This window comes from Natator depressus, chromosome 3 (genome assembly GCF_965152275.1).
Source record: "Natator depressus isolate rNatDep1 chromosome 3, rNatDep2.hap1, whole genome shotgun sequence".
NCBI classification, from domain to species: domain Eukaryota; kingdom Metazoa; phylum Chordata; order Testudines; family Cheloniidae; genus Natator; species Natator depressus.
The window spans coordinates 70,112,216-70,130,190 of record NC_134236.1 but is presented as its reverse complement, the minus strand read 5'-3'; the positions used below and the strand labels follow the sequence as shown (position 1 = coordinate 70,130,190).

Below are 17,975 nucleotides of genomic sequence, written 5' to 3'. Positions count from 1 at the left end.
ATGTTTTATTTCATCACAATTCCAAAAGACAAGTAATTAACAACCCAATTATGTACTAGACCACCCACTCTTCCACTGAGAATCACAATTCCTCAACCCAAAAGCCACCAGTAGTTAATAAGTACAAACTGATGTTTTAGCCTGGCCTGGATATTCTTTTTTCAGGAATCCATCAGGTTTATTTTACTGTGACTGAGCAGATTAAACTGCACTGGTAAATCTAGCAACAGAAGAAGTGAACACTTCTAGCACTGAGTGACTACTGGTGGCCTTCAGTAACTGGAAAGGAATAAGCCAACGATTAATCATAATTTATTATTTGTATTGCTGTAATGCCTACAAGTCCTAGTCATGGACCACAGTCCAATTGTGCTAGGTTCTGTACAAACACAGAACAAAAAGGGAGTTCCTACCTCAAGGATCTTACAATCTAAGTATATTCTTGGGGTTAGTAAGAAACTTCTCCAATGGGAATGTTACTCCATGTAACTGAAACATTGCTTGGAGGCAGGATACTTTACTAGATGCACCATTGGTCTGGTCTGGTATGACAATTCCTATGTTCCTAAGAAGGTGGTTAAGGCCTTGGAAACAGCCTCCATGTAATGAAAAAAGTTGAAACCTTCTTCTCCCACAGAACTGCTGGACGGAGAACCCAATCGCAAATTAATTAGTTAATGATTATACAGCACTTCAAAGATGTGGAGAGTGCTAGTTAATTGTTATTTCCCCTTTTTAAACTCAAACGAAGGAAAAGTTCATACCCACTCCAGAACTCAAATATTTCAAAGTGCAAATGTTTTCTCTGGTATTTTTCCCCAAATAAAAGTGAATGGCTCATTCCCATCCAGTACATTTTGGTTTCATGGCTCTGAAGCTTTGAACACAGCTTGATTTCTTCTTTCACAGTCTGCCTTTGAAAGCACCTGAGGAGCTTAGGCAAACTCAGTAAACAAAACAGCCACAAAAAAAAAAGTCAGTGACAACACTGCCATAAATTTAAAAACTCCACAAACAAAAAGTTGTAGCTTTGTTTAAACAATGAATAACCTGCTGCTTTTACAAGTCCAACCTGATCTAAAGACGGCCTTTATTAAGACTGTAGGTAAAGTAATGGCTGGCCCAACTGCCTGGAGTACATTTCCTTTTATTACAGCTTGGAGGAGATCCAGAGCTTAGTGTCGGTTTCAGGTAACTTAATAGCAAAAGGAATAAGAGAGTCTCTAGGCAACATAAAAAAAGGCCAGATTGACAAATGATTCTGGGGCATGAATTGAATGCTTAGATTATGAATATGGATTCAAACAAGTTTAGGCTTATAGGTTCTTTCTCCATTACTTAATTACAATAAATAAATCACATAATCAGTTGTCTCACTTCCCAGTAAGCTACTGATACATCACAATAACATTTTATTGTAGTCTGTGCATGGAGTGGAACAAAAGCCTGCTTGAAGCCAGCTCACAAGGGAGAGAGCAGGGCTAACTATGTGAATATGTTCGGGGGGGGGAACTTCCTGATACGATAACCATCTCCAACCAGTGCAACAATGCTGGGGTGCAGCCAAAGATATTTTGTTAAAAATAAACTCTGAAAGGAAGATGAAGCATTTATTTTAATGCGAGATGTTTACCCCTTGGATCATTTTCCTCACTCAGCGTACCCTCCCCCCCACACACACACACACAGCACACACATACCCCTATGCGTTATCTGAAGACCTGTGAAACGTACAAATACAACTCAGGAAATTCACATTGGGGGGGCATGCCATTGTTAAACTGTCCACTGTGCACACGTACTGTGACATATTATGGTACGTGCTGCATCATTCAATGACCTCAGACATATAAAATATAGTGGCTCCAAAGATTATACTAGTCTTTAGTATACTAGGTAATCCCTAGGGCCCACATTCCTCCCTGGTGTAACTCCATTGACTTTACTGGGAATGTATTTGGTCTCAGGTTTTTAACTCTTTGGACTAGCTAGTTTCTTACTGTTTGGAAGTGGACAATGCAGGAAAGGGAGAGGGGATTTCAGGCTGCTGGGAGGTGGAACAAATCACAACTTTGGGGACAGTATGTCTGTCTGCCTGGGGCTTTTCTGAAGTATGCAGAATATGCAGTCCTGATTTACCCTGTCTCCCCTACCAGTTACCTCTCCCATCCTCTTCTCCCTGTCTGTATTCCTGCCTCACCTCCCCCCTTGCCTACCTGTTCTTGACTCCTTTGTCAGGCTGCAACTAAGGAGTAAGGGGGTCAGATCAGGAGCTGAGGTGCACACATGGGAAAACTGGCATGGAGCCAACTAGCAGCTTGACACCAGGCAGGTGGGGCTGGCAAATCAGAGGAAACAAAAGAATCGCTTATGGTTGGTTGTAGGCCTGCAGTGCCTGATAGGGAAGGCTAGTTCCAGTGCTGGGAGATACTCATGTCCTTCATGCTCTAGGCCTAAGGAATCAACTTCAGGGCAACTTAAAATGTCGGAATTCTTTCCTGGGTGTCTGGCTGATGAGTCTTGCCCACATGCTCAGGGTTTAGCTGATTGCCATATTTGGGATTGGGAAGGAATTTTCCTCCAGGGCACATTGGCAGAGGCCCTGGGAGTTTTTTGCCTTCCTTTGCAGCGTGGGGCATGGGTCACTTGCTGGAGGATTCTCTGCACCTTGAAGTCTTTAAACCACGATTTGAGGACTTCAGTAGCTCAGACATAGGTTAGGGGTTTGTTACAAGGGTGAGTGGGTGAGATTCTTTGGCCTGCGTTGTGCAGGTCAGATTAGATGATCATAATGGTCCCTTCTGACCTTAAAGTCTATGATTCTCTGATTCTATGTCCTTGCTTTGGTTCATCTGTGTCACTAAGGTACAATACATACCACATAACTTTGTGCATTTCATTTCCAGTACCGGCAACCCCTAACATTTGAATATCATGAACGAGGCCCCAAAAACTCCAGAGATTAGTTTAAAATTCGTAAGGTTTACAAATAATAAATTTGGAGTTCTTTTTATTTGCATGATGGCTTTTCAACTTTTAGGGTTCATGTTTCCAAGCTTATCTCTGCAACTTTGAGGGCTAGAAACATTTTTTTTAATGAAAGCAGAAATTCTAGTGTTTCCATATGACTTCAGTGCCCAAAGTTTTAAGAAAAATACCAGATATCATGTGTCTCATGATAAAAACTGTAAAAGTTGGAAACTGCATCTCCTTTTTATACTCAATGGCATTAAAACTGGAGGTGCAGAAGGGAGTTGGGAGATCTAGCAATGGTACAACCTGGAGAACTAAGAAAACTGAGTTTAGGTCCAGAGATCAAGCTCATGCTCCTTAGGCCAGCAGCGTCTGGGGCTATGTGGAAAAAAAACTCTCAGCAAACTCAGTGTGGGAGAGAGCTTGGGAGTCACTCTCCAGCAGCCCCTCTCTGGCTAACACAAGTAGCAGGGCTGACAGACTTTGGGGAGAGAGTTATCCAGCCCTATTCACTGGATAAAAAGTTAATGCCATGTCTGCAGACCCTGGCAGCAATAGAGCTGTGCTTGCATGGTTCTGTTCTGGTCTTCTACAATTCCATGTCAGAATGGTGGCACTAGAGTGCCAGCTGTAATGGGGGGTACTGACAACACAATCTCACTTGGCTCAAATTTGTATTTTTTTCTTTTTAAAAGGGTGCACTCTACCCACAGTGCTTGGGGAGAGAGGGGTAAGAAGATGAGTCTCCCTTTTGAAAGTAGTGTGTCTTTCCTCCCGCAGCATCATTTGCCATCCTCCACCATGACACCAGAGAAGGTCTTGTGTGAAGGCATATATGGGTGCTAGTGAAGGTGGAAATACAAGCTAACAACAGGCTTTCACAGCGGCTCACTGCAAGGAAGGCTTGGTCATGGAGGTGATTGTGAAAACAGACACAGGCTTTTTAATATGCAGATCACTGACCTAATAGTTTTTAAACAGCTCACAAATATTTAATATGATAGATAGATAGATAATTTCAAATCCGATTACTAATGCTGGCTTGATAAACTTTGGAGTTGTCATGGTCTACGATGCAGATATGAACTGGGGACTTTAACAACTTAGATTAATAAGCCAATAAAATGGTTTGTTATATGTGTGTAGGAACTTTTATTCAAATGTGAATTGTTGCCTCAGTCATGTAAATCCTCCTTAGCTGCTAGTTTATTGACCAAATAATTCCTAAAAGTACTGATTTTTATTTTATTTTGGTACCTTTCTAGCTTAATAATAGAGGATTATTTTCAAGATCTGTTAATAATGTGTGCTCAAGATGAAACCTTGTTGACAGCTCTATGTCTATCATACTATATGAAGTGTCACCAATGACAGACTAGCCATAATGCAACGAGTTCCAGGATTTTAAAAAAAAAATCAGTGAGTTAGCTACAAAGCAAAATGATTATAACCATTCCATTATGCAATTCAATTTTATAGATATGATTTTAACTTTACGATCTGCAGAAAAGCTATGCTCTGTTTTACCCTGAAAAATATACTTTATAAACCCATGATACTGGAGTGACTATGTCAAAATAGACTGCACTATGCTAGCACTGCCTCTCGTCAATCTGGTTTCGGTAAACAGATAAATTACACAAATGTGTTTAATACTACACAGATTTTTCCTTTGTCACATTTATTCTCACTATTAAGTTCAATGAGACCATCTGGAACATGTTCTGCAGTCCCAGTGAATCCCAGTATCAAACTACACACATTACATTGTGATAAGCGCCAAAGCAAACACTGTCCTGCTTTGTATCAGGGCTTGTCTTCATTACCAGGGTAAGTCAATCTAAGTTACGCTACTCCAGAGATCTGCTTAATGTAGCTGGAGTCGATATAGCTTAGGTCGACTTACCCCAGTGTCTTCACTGCACTGCATCGACAGGAGACACTCTCCGGTTGACTTACCTTACTCTTCTCGGGGCTTGTCTTCACCACTGGGAGATAGATGCTGCTGCAATCGATGCAGCAAAGGTCGATTTAGCCGGTCTAGTCAAGACCCACTAAATCGATGGCAGAGCACTCTCCGGTTGACCCGCTAAATCTACTCCGGCTGCAGCGTCAATCTCCCCGTAGTGAAGACAAGCCCTCACTGTGCTTACCTCCTGCAATTGCCTCTTGGGTGAGTCTTCCTCATTTTAACAGAATGATTATTAGGTTTAGCAGATTTCTCCTGTGATGTTTTATCAAACAGAGAATGACAACAACAAAAAAGCATTTGTAACCAGGGTCCTAGTGAGGAGCCAGCTGTGGTCACTCAATTAGGGTGAACTGCAAAGAATAGGGCAGACAATTTCCAAAAAGCTGGTGGATATTCCAATACTTAGATTTACCAAGTCAGCATAAAACAGCTTCTGTATTACCTCACTGGTTACTCAGAAGTCCAAACAACACAGTTCCCTTAAAGTAATCCAGTCTCAGACTTCCATCCAGGTACCAACGTCAAATATGATGATTTCTGAAAATCTTATTTCATCATATAAAAGAAAAGGTTCTACTAATCCCAAAGGATTGGACACATTACCTCCCAGGTTAATGAATGTTTCAGATCTTACTCAAATACACGCTATAGCCAATTCTTATTAACTAAACTAAAATTTATTAAAAAACAAAAGAGAGAGTATGGTTAAAAGACCAATATACATAGAGACATGAATTCAATTCTTAAGATTCAGATTCATAGCAGAGATGGTGAGCTTTGTAGTTACAAAGAGTTCTTTTAGCAATAGTTCATAGGTTATAGTCCAATGTCCAAATATCATATTCAGGGTGTACCAGCATAACTGGGACCTCAGTCTTGTGACTCAAAACTACCCTGATGAAGCCTAAGCAGATCTGAGATGACAGAATCAGGACCCAAGGATCTTTTATACAATGTCATGTCTTTTGAAAAGTTGGGAGTTGAAAAGGTAATTAGCATGACTTTGAAGGAAGTCCATCTCCATTTTTTAGCTACAGAATTAACATAAGGCAATTTGCTTGTTCCTCCACCATTCACAGATTATTTGCTATCACGGTGGATTTGATTTAAATCAAATTGATTTAAATCATGATTTAACTCATTAGTCAGGGAGACTCGATTTAATCATGGATTTCTACATGAAAGTGCATTCTTGTTGGTTGTTATAACCTTAATACATATTCTTCACAACTCAGAGATAGATGTAGGTTTCATTTTTAGAAGGTACACACTATACATTTTTTAACTTTGAAAACTTTTCAGATTAGTTTTACAGCTATATCAGAAAATGAATGATTCTTTGGTTATTTCATTTACCAAAGGTAATTGAAGCAGATATTTATGAAGTCATCTGGACGTGAACTATCTCCAATTCAACAGGTTAATCATTAATATTTGGAGGATTTTCTTGCCACGCTGTATTAGAAGAGAACATCATCAGACAGACATTTAAATTGTTTTATTTAACTAAAACAACAACGTTATGTATTCTGGATTTTTTTTCTTCAATAACAAACATATAATATTTTAACAAAACAAGCATATGAATTCTTGAATTTAGTTAAACATTCAAGTTTTTAAAATCAGGTTTGTTTTTGTTCAAACTGTTTTTAACAAATAGTTAAATGAAATATTTTTTAAAAAAATTAAATCGACTATGTCAGCCAGGTCAACATGAGAAACTTAAAATATTGACTTCTGCAGCTAACTCGGTCATCTTCACCTTCATTTTCCTGTTTCTTCATAATCTGGAAAAGAAAAAGAAGCATTCCTGCTTTTTCAGGTCCCAAACGATTTCTCAATTTGGAATGAATTCGTCCAAAGGAAGAAAATATTCTTTTTACACCGGCAGAAGAAGCTACTGCTGTTAAAAGTGAGATTATCACTTCAACAGTCTCTGAATCCAAGTGCTTAAGTGACTTCCACCAGGTCACTGGTGTGACTTTCTTTAAAACATCATCAGCAAACATAGATTTCTTGAATGGTTCACCCTTAGCTCTGAAGTTTATTATAGTTGGCATTATGGAGGGATGATTGCTGGATGTCCATGTCATAGCCAACTCCTTGTCTTCAGCAGTTAAGGTTTGACCCTGTTACTGAGTATTGAGAGTATTTGCAAGAAAATGAGCTAGAGATAGTGCTCGTCCCATTCGTTTTTTAAATGCTTGTAATTTAACTCTGTCATTGCATATTTCTCTTTTTAGATCTCACTCAGTGCCTTCCAAACTTCAACAGCGTCAGCAATAAAACAGCTATTTCCCTGCATTTTGTTCAAGGCGACAGAAATAGGCTTCAGGGTACTCAGCATGTGTTCAACATGTCTCTTAAGCCCAATGTTGAGAACCCTGGCTGTGACAGTGCCATCTATTTTTTCACGATTTTGTTCACAAACTGTCATCAGATTAGGCCAGTTCTTGATATAGTGCTCAAAACAGTCCACTGCTGAGTTCCATCGCACGTCTTGTGGGAGAGTTAGCTTGGTTCCTCCCACTTTTTTCAGAGCAGCTGCTGAAAAGTGGTTGTTATGGAAGTATTTTGCAATTTCAACAACATTAGCCTTTATTTCTGAAACACTGAAGTCTTTGGCTAGGAGGTGCATCAAATGAGCACTGCAACAGTATGTTATTAGCTTGGCAATGTCTTCACTCTCTTCTAAATAATTTCTTCACATCTTGGATACATTTGCAGCATTGTCTGACCAAGCTGCGTACTGGACATTTGAACTTTTTTTCACAGTTTGTTATAGCTTTTACTGCTACTTCTTGTAAGTGCTCTGCTGTGTGTGCATTTCCTGATCTATCAATTGCTTCTGTAAGGAAGACATTCCCTTCTTCTGTTGTCACACAAGCACATACAACAGGATCGTTGTGGACACTGCTCCACCCATCAAGACTCAGGTTTACAATTTCACCCTCTAGACCTTTTGCAACACTGCTCAATTTCTCTTTCATACACTTTATCCAGCAATTTGCCTGAGACATCTGTTCCATTGGGTGACTGTATCCTGGTCTTAATGACTGAACCATGTTAATGAAGTGTGGGTTCTCAATCAAATGGAAAGGAGAGTTTGTTCCATAAACAAACCGGGCAATTTTTTCATCAATTACCTTTTTTTGTCATCTGCTGGTTCTTATCACAAACTTATCTATGGTTGTTTCTGAATGATGGAGTTTTTTTTTCTTTTTGCTACAGGTGATACAGTGTGGCTATTTGACATACATGATGTGACTGAAACACTATCATTGGCAGATAACTCTGAAACTATAGAAAACGATGGTCATCTTGAAGGTGGATAGTCTTCAGAATTGTATGTTGAGGATGGATTCTCCTAAACAAAATAAGTCAATGCAGTTATTTATTAATACCATACTGCTCATTTAGTATTACTCATTGCATTCACTGACACTCAGTACTACTTTAAAGGTGAAATTGTAAAAGGAAGATCTGCTTATTTCAGCTATTTATTTTTTATCACAACTGCATCTAAACAGATAGTGCCATAGAGTAACAACTATATTTGTTGCTCAAACATGAGAATTCAAGAATAGCCCAGAAGGAAGACAGGCAGTCCTTAAGAAAGAATTATGAAATAAAAAAGTTTACCAACCTGAAGATCCTGCATATTCTGACACATTCCTTTCATCATCTTCAAGGCAGCTTCCTCCTGAGAAGGAACACTTCTCATGATGTTGTTTTATTTGGGCAACCAGGCCTTGCATTTCTTTGCTGCACTGTTTGCATTTTGCACGCATGCCTGTCTTATCCCCAGGTAGAGGAACTTCATTAAAATATTCCCAAATTGGGTCTCTTTTACAGCCTGCTGCCATTATAGGTTTTCCCTTCTAGTGAGAGGATGGTATGGTAGATCTCAAATCAATGAAGGCTACACTCAGAAAGACCTCAAGACTTCTGGAATATGCTGCTCAAACAGTTTCCCTTTTGTTTCTACTGCCTGTCCCTCACTTCTCACATTTATCTCCAGACTTGTTCTGCTTGTCCAGATCTATTCCGCCCCCAACAATCTTCCATTCATTGAACTTTTTGAAACTTTGCACTTTTAGAAAGAGATAAGGGATTGACTTTGTGTACACAAATTTGCAGAGGAACAATAGGTTTGAGGTCTGTTATTTCTCACCTCTATATATTATTTATTTATTTATTTATTTATTGAACAACATTTTTGCTCTTAACAAGCATGTTATCTCTGGAAACACAAATCCACACTTTAAGAACTGCAAAACTAAGCATCTCTCATGGTATCTTCTAGACTGAGCACTGAGTCCCATTGGGTAGATAGAAAGATGAACTTAAATAATCTATACAGAAGCCCCTGGAACCCCATCAGATTGGGTCCCTAATCCATGAACTATTGGAACTCATTTACAAAATTTTTTTTAAACATTACATGAATATATTGTCTCATACTATGGAATTAGAATTTATAATCCCTATTCCATAATGAGATATCTTTGAGCTATAATGTATCTCAATTAAAACTATCTTTAGATAGGTTTTTTCCTCAAAAAGCATTTTTATGAAAAAAACCAATTTAAATAAAAAAATCCAATTTAAATAAAAAAAATTGATTATATCCACCCTGTTTGCTATACATTTCAAAGAGAGATGAATACTGAGATATCCCGTGTTTACAATTCATTTAAATGATAGGATGTTCTTTTGACCTCTGAATTATCAGAATTACAGCATATACAGGGACTGTTGATTACATTGTCGGACCCTACTCATATATATGTAAATACACAAAAACACAAACATTACCTCCTCACATGTCTTTTGAGGGTTATTTATTTAGTGGGATGCTTAACCCTTTCTAATCATGCATCACAGCATGACAAACAACTACTCTTTTTTTGCAATACAACCAGTGAAAACAAGCCACCTCAAAAGTTTAGAAGTACATCTCCCTGATGTCATGTCTTCGCTAACGCTGGGCCTCATCCTCCAAACATTTATTACACAGCATAGTCCCAACTATTGTGATTAGTCACACTGGCGTCAAAAAGAATAATTCCGTGACTTCAATGGGCTCACAGTCATAGGAAGTACACTTAATAGTTAGAATTTGCAGAATTGTAAACTGTAAACTCTCAGAGTTAGCAGTATGTCTCTCCTCTTTCTGAGGAGCATCCAAGATACCCATACACCAGCTACAAATGCTAAATAGTAATTATTACTATTAATAAAAGTAAAAAAATGTTAGAACAGCATTAAGGTTGCTATGGAAAGCACTCAACTCAGAAAATGCCAACGTTAGGGTTGACTGCATATCCTTCCCTTTGCCCTAGGTGCACATTCACTACGACACATTCTTTAATTACAAGACAATATATTATTATTTCTGCCAGTTCACTGTCTCATTCAGTGAGCAGGTCACATGGTGCTCCACAGAGGGGAGAGCTATTCAATATTTATTTGTATCCTCAGTGTTCAATAAGGAAAGGTCATCTCATGCACTGTACAAGACAGGCTGTCTCTAGACACCTACACAGCCAAGCTTCCTTCACTACACAATGTCCATCCAAAGCTGAACATAGTTGCAAACAAAAAAGGCCTTTGAAAGTGATATTACAGAATTCACTCATGCCTAATCAAAGAGAAATAAAACTTCAATTTAAAACATTCATCCATTAGTAACTTTCCCGAAAGAAAGTTGTGTCACAAACTGAGAAAAAGGCAGGAAATTTAAAATGAAGGTGAATACTACTCCCTAACTCTGGGGAGAAAAGGCAGAGTATAGTATCATTTAAGAGTTTAACTAAGCAGGGTTGGGTTTTTTTTTTCAATTTTGGCAGCCAATTATTTTTAAATGACCCAGTCTATTGGATCAAACAGCCCACATTTTCAGATTGATGGATTTATTTTTTAAACTCAAAAAGTAGCTCATGAAAAGACTGAAGGTCCTGGAGGCTGAAGTCTTGTATTTATTCCCAGAGCAGGTGACGCACACTCAGTGGCATTCCCCATGCTGCCACACAAATATACCTAAACCACGTCCTACAGGGGCGATCGAGTTGGATTGCTGAGCAAGGAAACTGCCTGCTGCTGTTTGTTTCTACTGTGTTCAAGGAATCAGGGCTTTGTGTACATTTTTGTAGATACACAGGATTGAATTACAGAAGTACCTGACTTGCATCATCAATTTCTCCTCTTAACAGAAGCAACCCATCACAGCCCACAATATTGGCTAATCACTCAGGCCAAAAGGGGCAACAATACAAATAGAATCTTATGAGGTTCACGGGGAAAGAATTGTCATGAAGTAAGTGCTGGCTGGGACCAGGGGTGGGGCTATTGATGTGTACCTGTAAAAGAGGGGTATTTTTGTTCCCTTATGAACTTAGAGACTGTTTGAACTATTGATTCCTAGCTCTACCCTGTTCCAGCCGGTTCTCTGATTTTTGCTCTGTGGTAGCAGCTCACCATTTGTGGTGACTGCTCCTTTGCAGGATTAGCATAATTGGTATGTGTACTTCCCAGCAGCACAATAATAATTGTAATGTAAAGTGGGAATGGTAGTGTGACACTTCACTCCATATTCTTTATGAAAATATACTTATGAATATGACATAACAGATATATTTTATGCAAGATGGCTCATGTGAGATATCATTGGAAAGGTTATGATTTACTGAATGTAATTATCCAATCTGTATTCCTTTATCATTTCTGTATCTGAAGTTAGGAATACTGACTATGTATCTGTATTTCAACTATGCTGCTTTGGGTGATGCCCGCTGCTAACACTTCAAGTACTACAATGGAAAAGCCAGACAGGGCGGATGGCCCATCAGCGAGGACAATGGACTGTGAAAAGGCTTAGCCTTCCTGCCAGTGCTCCATACTGCCACTGACTCATGGATGCTGTGACACTACTAGATCAGGTGGTCTTGTCACCTGATACTAAACATTACCTAGGACTTCTTGTAACTTTCCACTGGAAGGGAAGGGGGGCGTCAAGTTTGGGAAACAAATCCTATTTAAGGGGGAGGGGGAATAAGGCAAAGGGGGCTCCTCCTCTTCATGGCCTGTCTGCCCAAGAAGAGAGACTGCTAAAGCAACCTGAAGGGAAGGCAAGGGGGGAGTCCAGACTGAGATAGGGGTCCAGTCTGAAAATATAACTGGAACGCTGAACCACAGAAACTTTGCAACCTGCCTAAAATAATATTTAGGGTAAGAAATTACATTTTGTAAGCTGTTTCTTAAGTATATTGAGCTTAGCTTGCGGATTTTGCTTTAGTTGGTCAGTAATCTGCTTTGTTCTATTATCTCTTATATTCACTTTTGTAGTTAATAAAATTTGTTTTGTTTATTATCAAAACCAGTTTCTGTAATTTCTAATGGGGGCAGGGCTGCAAGAAGTTGTGCATATCTCCTTCCACATTGAGGGAGGGGGCAAATTTCATAAAACCTTTTGGTTTGTACCCCTTAAAGGGAATGGACAGCAGGGTGTTGGGGCAAGCCCCTGAGGCTGAATCATTCCAAAGCAGATCTCTGTCTCTCTGTGCAGCTGGGTGTGGCCCTGCCTGTGTGCTTGGTTGGAAGAGGCTTGTGAGCCTCACCCAGCAAGACCAGGTAAAGGGGACCCAGGCTGGCAGAATAGTCTGACTCAATTAAACCCCAGCACATGAGGTGACACCCCAAAGGGCCCAAACCCATTACAGGTAGGTTTTACAATTTAATAATTACTGCACAATAGCTGCAGAAATATCCAAACCACGGCACTTGGAAAGCACCATTTACAGTGCTTCAGTGAAGAGCCACAGTGACAGGTAATGAAGCCCAGGGAAGTAGAAAAGGGGGAGGAACATATGGCTCAGGGCTGTCCTATTATATTTTAAATATAAAACCTGAAAAGATTCTGAGTGCCTTCAACTCTTATTGACTTCAGTGGAGGTGCTGTATGCATGCAACTCCTGTGGACTTCAATGGAAGTTAACGGTCTCAGCTGAACACACTCAATTACTAATCTGACTAAAACGAACAATAAATAAATCTTTGAGCAAACACTGAAGTGGGCATTTCAGCGTTAATGAAAATTATATCGAATTTTCTTTCTTTAGTTTTATTCATACTATGCAAACATCTAGCCAATGCAAACAACACTTTACATATAGACATAGCAGTCTAAACTAAAACAGCATTTTGCAATAAAACTCTTGTTTATTGAAGCAGCGATGAACACATCACGTGACCTTTCATTTTTAGGATAAGAGAATTGGATTGGCTTGCCAGCATTTTAAATGACTTGGTTTTGAAAGGTAAACAAGTCTCACTTTTACTTGACTGGTGCCCAATAAATCAAGTGAGGATAAAGAACTATAAAGAATTTCTAGACAAATAGCTTGCTCTAGAGCCCAGCTACTTCAGGCATGCATAGTTCTGTATAGTGTTTTGTGAAGCCAGCTACACTTGCCAGCACACATTTGCAATCGATTTGGTGTCCTAAAGTACAACAGAACTTTTCCTTTTCCTCCAAACTGAGGGTCTGCTTCTGCACTTCTTACTCCAAGAAAACTCTTGTTGACTTCAAGAGGAATTTTTCCTGGGTAAGAGGACAAGAGCAGGGCCCCTGATTGTAATTTCCTTTAAGGGTAAATCTTATAGAATGTAATGTCAACTCTGACAGCAAAAACTGACGAATGTAAATAAAAGAGTGTAGAGTACAGATCAGGCATAAAATACAGATCTGAATAAACAGATCTTTATTTATGGTTAATTTTGTAAAGATTTTTGTGTTAGGGAGGAAGAAAAGAGAATCTGTGTTTCAGTCATACTAGAACAATCAGCTATTAAATTTTATTATTTTTATTACGCAGGTTTGAAAAATTTAAATCAGTAATAGTCATGGAGTGATGTGCCACTTGGGATAAACAATAAGGACCAACTAAAGTTCACATTGTAACTCATGCCATGTGAAACTCACCATGCTTCATAATTTGTTATGAACTCCAAACTTATACTAAGTTCACAGAAGAGTTCACAGACCTTTCTTGTGAACCTGGGCTGATATAGGAATTTGCACCTTGGGATAGTTTTGTTGCAGAATCAACAGTTCGTGGTTGACTGACTTTTGCTTTGAGATTGTAGGCTCATTCAAATGTGGAAAACAAATAAAATGGGGAGGATATGAAGCCACATGGATCTAAAATATATATGATCCCCTGCAAATGAAATTTGCTGAATTTTACTTAGCTCTAGAATCAACCTGAACTTGTACTCCAAAATAAACTGAATTTTTTTGGTGGACTGAGACATCCAACAGATTTTAGCACCATCACGAACATTCAGTAATAAATCAAACATATATTCAGTGTCAGGTCATAATTTGCACTTCCGTTGCACTCATTGTAACAAACGGAAGTTGTCAATAATTCAAAGTTAGACTATATTGGTACCAAGTCATTATCTACCGATCTCACATTAGAACCATAGTTTACATTAACTAATTTGATGGAGTAGTTAAATCAGCTCCATGGTTACACTGGAATCTATAATGCAGAGCACTGGATTTTTCAGTTGACACTATGTGGAACCTGCATTCAAAATTATAGTGGGGATGAGAGTGTGTAGTGTGCCTGCTGTTCCTTTAATACTTTCCTTACCATCAGGGCACACTACAGATCCAAAGTTGAGTCCTCTTATTAAAAATCCCACCACAATTCAAATATCTTTCTTTAGACAGATCATGACAAGCAGACATGCTTGGACAACAGAGTCAAAGTAAGAATTTTACTACAGCTTTTTACATTTGCTATGACTATGGCCTATGCACTGAGTGTCACCATATCAACAAGAGGCCATATGGTTGTGGTCAATAAACAGGAAAAACCCCTGTAAAACTGATTTTCCCACAGGGCACTCTGGCTTTAAAAATAAATAACTATGATCCAAACACAGCAAAAAGCAGGTGTCATTGATAGATCATTTTAATCCATTTCTGCACCTTATCTAATGTATTCACATTTTCTGTTTAAAACCTACCGACAGCCCTTAGAGCTGTGTTGTGGAGGCTAATATTCACAGTCAAATTTTGTGTTCTCAATTGATCCATGAAAGTAATTAAAACTAAATATGCCTCAGGGCAGCATTTTGCCAAATACTAAGCTTGTCCCAGATCTGATAGAGCTTGCAGGTCTAACCTCACCCACTTCCACCTCCCCAACTAATTTGTATAGTTTTAAAATTCTGTAGCAGACCACAGACCAGCCTTTCCATCTCTCACTCTGTCACATTCTCTCTCCCACCCACCCACCCACTCCCTCTCACTCCCTCTCTCATGGCTCCTGCCTTACACTCAGTCCTGCAACATCCTAACTATCTTTGTGACTAGGCAGTAGAAAGCTAGCTGCAAGCCTCATTAGCAAGCAAAGCAGGTTCCAGTGACAACCAACTATATGCAAAATTAGTTGCTGGGGTGGGAGATGCAGTCAGCTCCTTCACAGGCAGCCACTGACCTATTCAAATAAAACATCTCCTCACACATCACTAAGTGTGAGGTAAAAACCCCTGAAGGGTTGGTTGTATGTCTTCTCTTCAGCTCCTAGAAATGTTTTTCTTTTAAATGTTAATGACACTTTTTCACAGAGAATCTTGGCTTGTGATTTATATGGTGACCACTAGGAAACTTCAGAGGAGGATGGGAGCACTCCAAGTTTTTGTGGTTTAAAATAAAATAAAAAAAGAGGGCGCGAGGGAGAAAACACCATTTTCCATTCGTATTCCTCTCACATTCAGATTTGATTAACAAATATTGAGAAAAATCATTTCAGGCCTATTTGTGTTCAGATTCAAACTCTTCTATATTTAGCTCTCAGACTGAGCAATTTTTCATAGGTCACCTGCACTATTTGCAAATATTATTTATAACATGGTTAGAGCTGGCAGTGGGTTCATTTCAATTGCATTCTTTTTTAAATCTCATTATAAGCATTGTTATAAGTCCTTTGATACAATGGGCCAAATCCTGACTTTCCAACCCTGGAATAGAAAATGAAGTTTATAATCCTCAACCTTGGAATTGCACTGAGATTGCACATTAAGTGCAGCCAGAGTTTAGCCCATACTATCAAAGGACCTTTCTCTTAAGGAACAGTACATGATTACAGCTCAGGTATCTTTATCTTACAAGAACAGGTAGCTTTTATTCCTTCCTCTCTGAAGGATACCCTGAACGTTTTGCGGAGCCTCAAGATTTCCCTTCCCCACCAACTTTTTCCTCTATGGTGATGAATTTTAAAAGCAAAAAGAAAAGGAGGACTTGTGGCACCTTAGAGACTAACAACTTTATTTGAGCATAAGCTTTTGTGAGCTACAGCTCACTTCATCGGATGCTTAGCTCAAGACAGCTTCTGCTCAAATAAAGTTGTTAGTCTCTAAGGTGCCACAAGTCCTCCTTTTCTTTCTGCGGCTACTCTGAAACCTGTCATTATTTAAAAGTATGTTCATTCCTCAAAAGTCAAAGCACATTTTAAAAATGTCATTGCACAGGCATCCAGCACAGCACATTTTTAAAGGTCCAGTATGCAGTGATGCTCTGTATTTTCCCCTTCTTGGAAGCAGAGAAGGAAAATAAACGTATTATTTCATGTTAATGCTGGCTAATAAATGCAGATTTAAAGAAAAATCAAAACACTTCTAACCCCCCCCCCCCCCCCGCATATGTTTAAATTTGTAAAGTAACAAGAACATTATCACAGACAATGGTTTAGGAGTTACACTAGTTCCCAGGGAATTTGTAAAGAGTTTTTCTCTTGTTACCTTGGTAACTGCTACCTTGGCACCCTTGTTGATAAGCTGCACCACATTATCCACTTGGCCTTTGTACGCAGCTATGAGAAGGCGTTCTGAAAGCACGGCGACCGCATCCTGCTGGCTCATGAATTAGGAGAGAAAGGTTTCCAGGGCAAGCAGTGGACAAGTCCCTTTAGTCCAAAACGAAAGCTTCAGATCAGTCCAAACATTGCATGCAGAGGCAAAAAAGGACCCCAGCTCGCTGGAAGGGGAAATTACTATTCCATCTTCTGGACCTAGTGATTAGAAAACAAAACTGCGATCAGCAACATTTTGCAAACTGAAACACTACAGCCACTCATCACCGAACCTCTTGAAATGCTCTTGAATTTTCTTCAGATCAGAGAGCTACGGAAAAAACTATCGCGCATCCTACAGGTGTAACTGTTGCATTTCTACATGCGACATACAGGATTTGGATACAAAACACTTTAATTGTATCTTCCCACCTTCCCTCTTGTTTCCGCTTCAACCACATTGGCATCAAGGCTACAGATAGAATTATGGTCTCATATAGGTACCATCTTCATACCACAGTGATGCTAGAAACAATCCAGAGACAATGCACTGTAGAGAATGCATCCCTTTTTAAAGTACTCCAGGGAGGTTATTTGTGAGTCAGATCTTCCCCAGCATTCCCACTCATTCACAAAAGTACTCTGTCTACTGCCTCCTTGATTGACATGCTCACTTTGTTTCTCATAATTTAACCAAAGTATATTTAAATAAATTCTCCCCTGAAAATTTCTTCCATCTCCAAATTCATCAAGTGTTACACATATCGTAAATTTGCCTTTGCACAGAATTCCTTGCACTCATTTATCTGTCCACACTTGCAGCCATTGCTAACACAGCGTGCAGCACTGTGCAGATCCTGAGGCAGACAAAGAGCACTGGCACAGCAGTTAGACAGCCAACAATGAAGTATATTCAGGACCTCTAATTCAAATTCAAAACTCACAGAATCCATAGGGCTATTTAAAGCCAATACCAGGTGTAGTGTGTATTTCAAATCATTTTGTTTTTAGGTTACAAGGGAGGAGGATAACGATTCAGTTAACTGAAAACCATGTCTCTTACAAAGAACCACATGCTATTCATCGGGAGCAAAGACAGAGTCGTAATAATGCAAGCTACTGAAATAGAAACCACCAGTCTCTAAGTGTATGGCTAACTTTCT

At 39.2% G+C, this 17,975-nt stretch overlaps 2 protein-coding genes across 4 annotated transcripts in view; one reads left to right on the top strand and one right to left on the bottom strand.

Moving 5' to 3' along the window:
- The window catches only part of ANKRD6 (ankyrin repeat domain 6), a 157,997-nt gene that overhangs the window by 33,817 nt on the left and 106,205 nt on the right, over positions 1-17,975 (bottom strand). For 2 of the 3 annotated variants that reach the window (XM_074948105.1, XM_074948109.1), the window contains exon 2: positions 16,763-17,031. In XM_074948105.1, coding sequence (XP_074804206.1) covers positions 16,763-16,882 — 120 coding nt within the window. In that variant the 5' untranslated portion in view covers positions 16,883-17,031. Of the gene's footprint in view, positions 1-16,762; positions 17,104-17,975 lie in introns of those variants that run through there. The other variant, XM_074948106.1, reaches the window with a different exon arrangement.
- The window catches only part of LYRM2 (LYR motif containing 2), a 126,645-nt gene that overhangs the window by 43,154 nt on the left and 65,516 nt on the right, over positions 1-17,975 (top strand). The gene's annotated exons all lie outside the window — the stretch shown is intronic.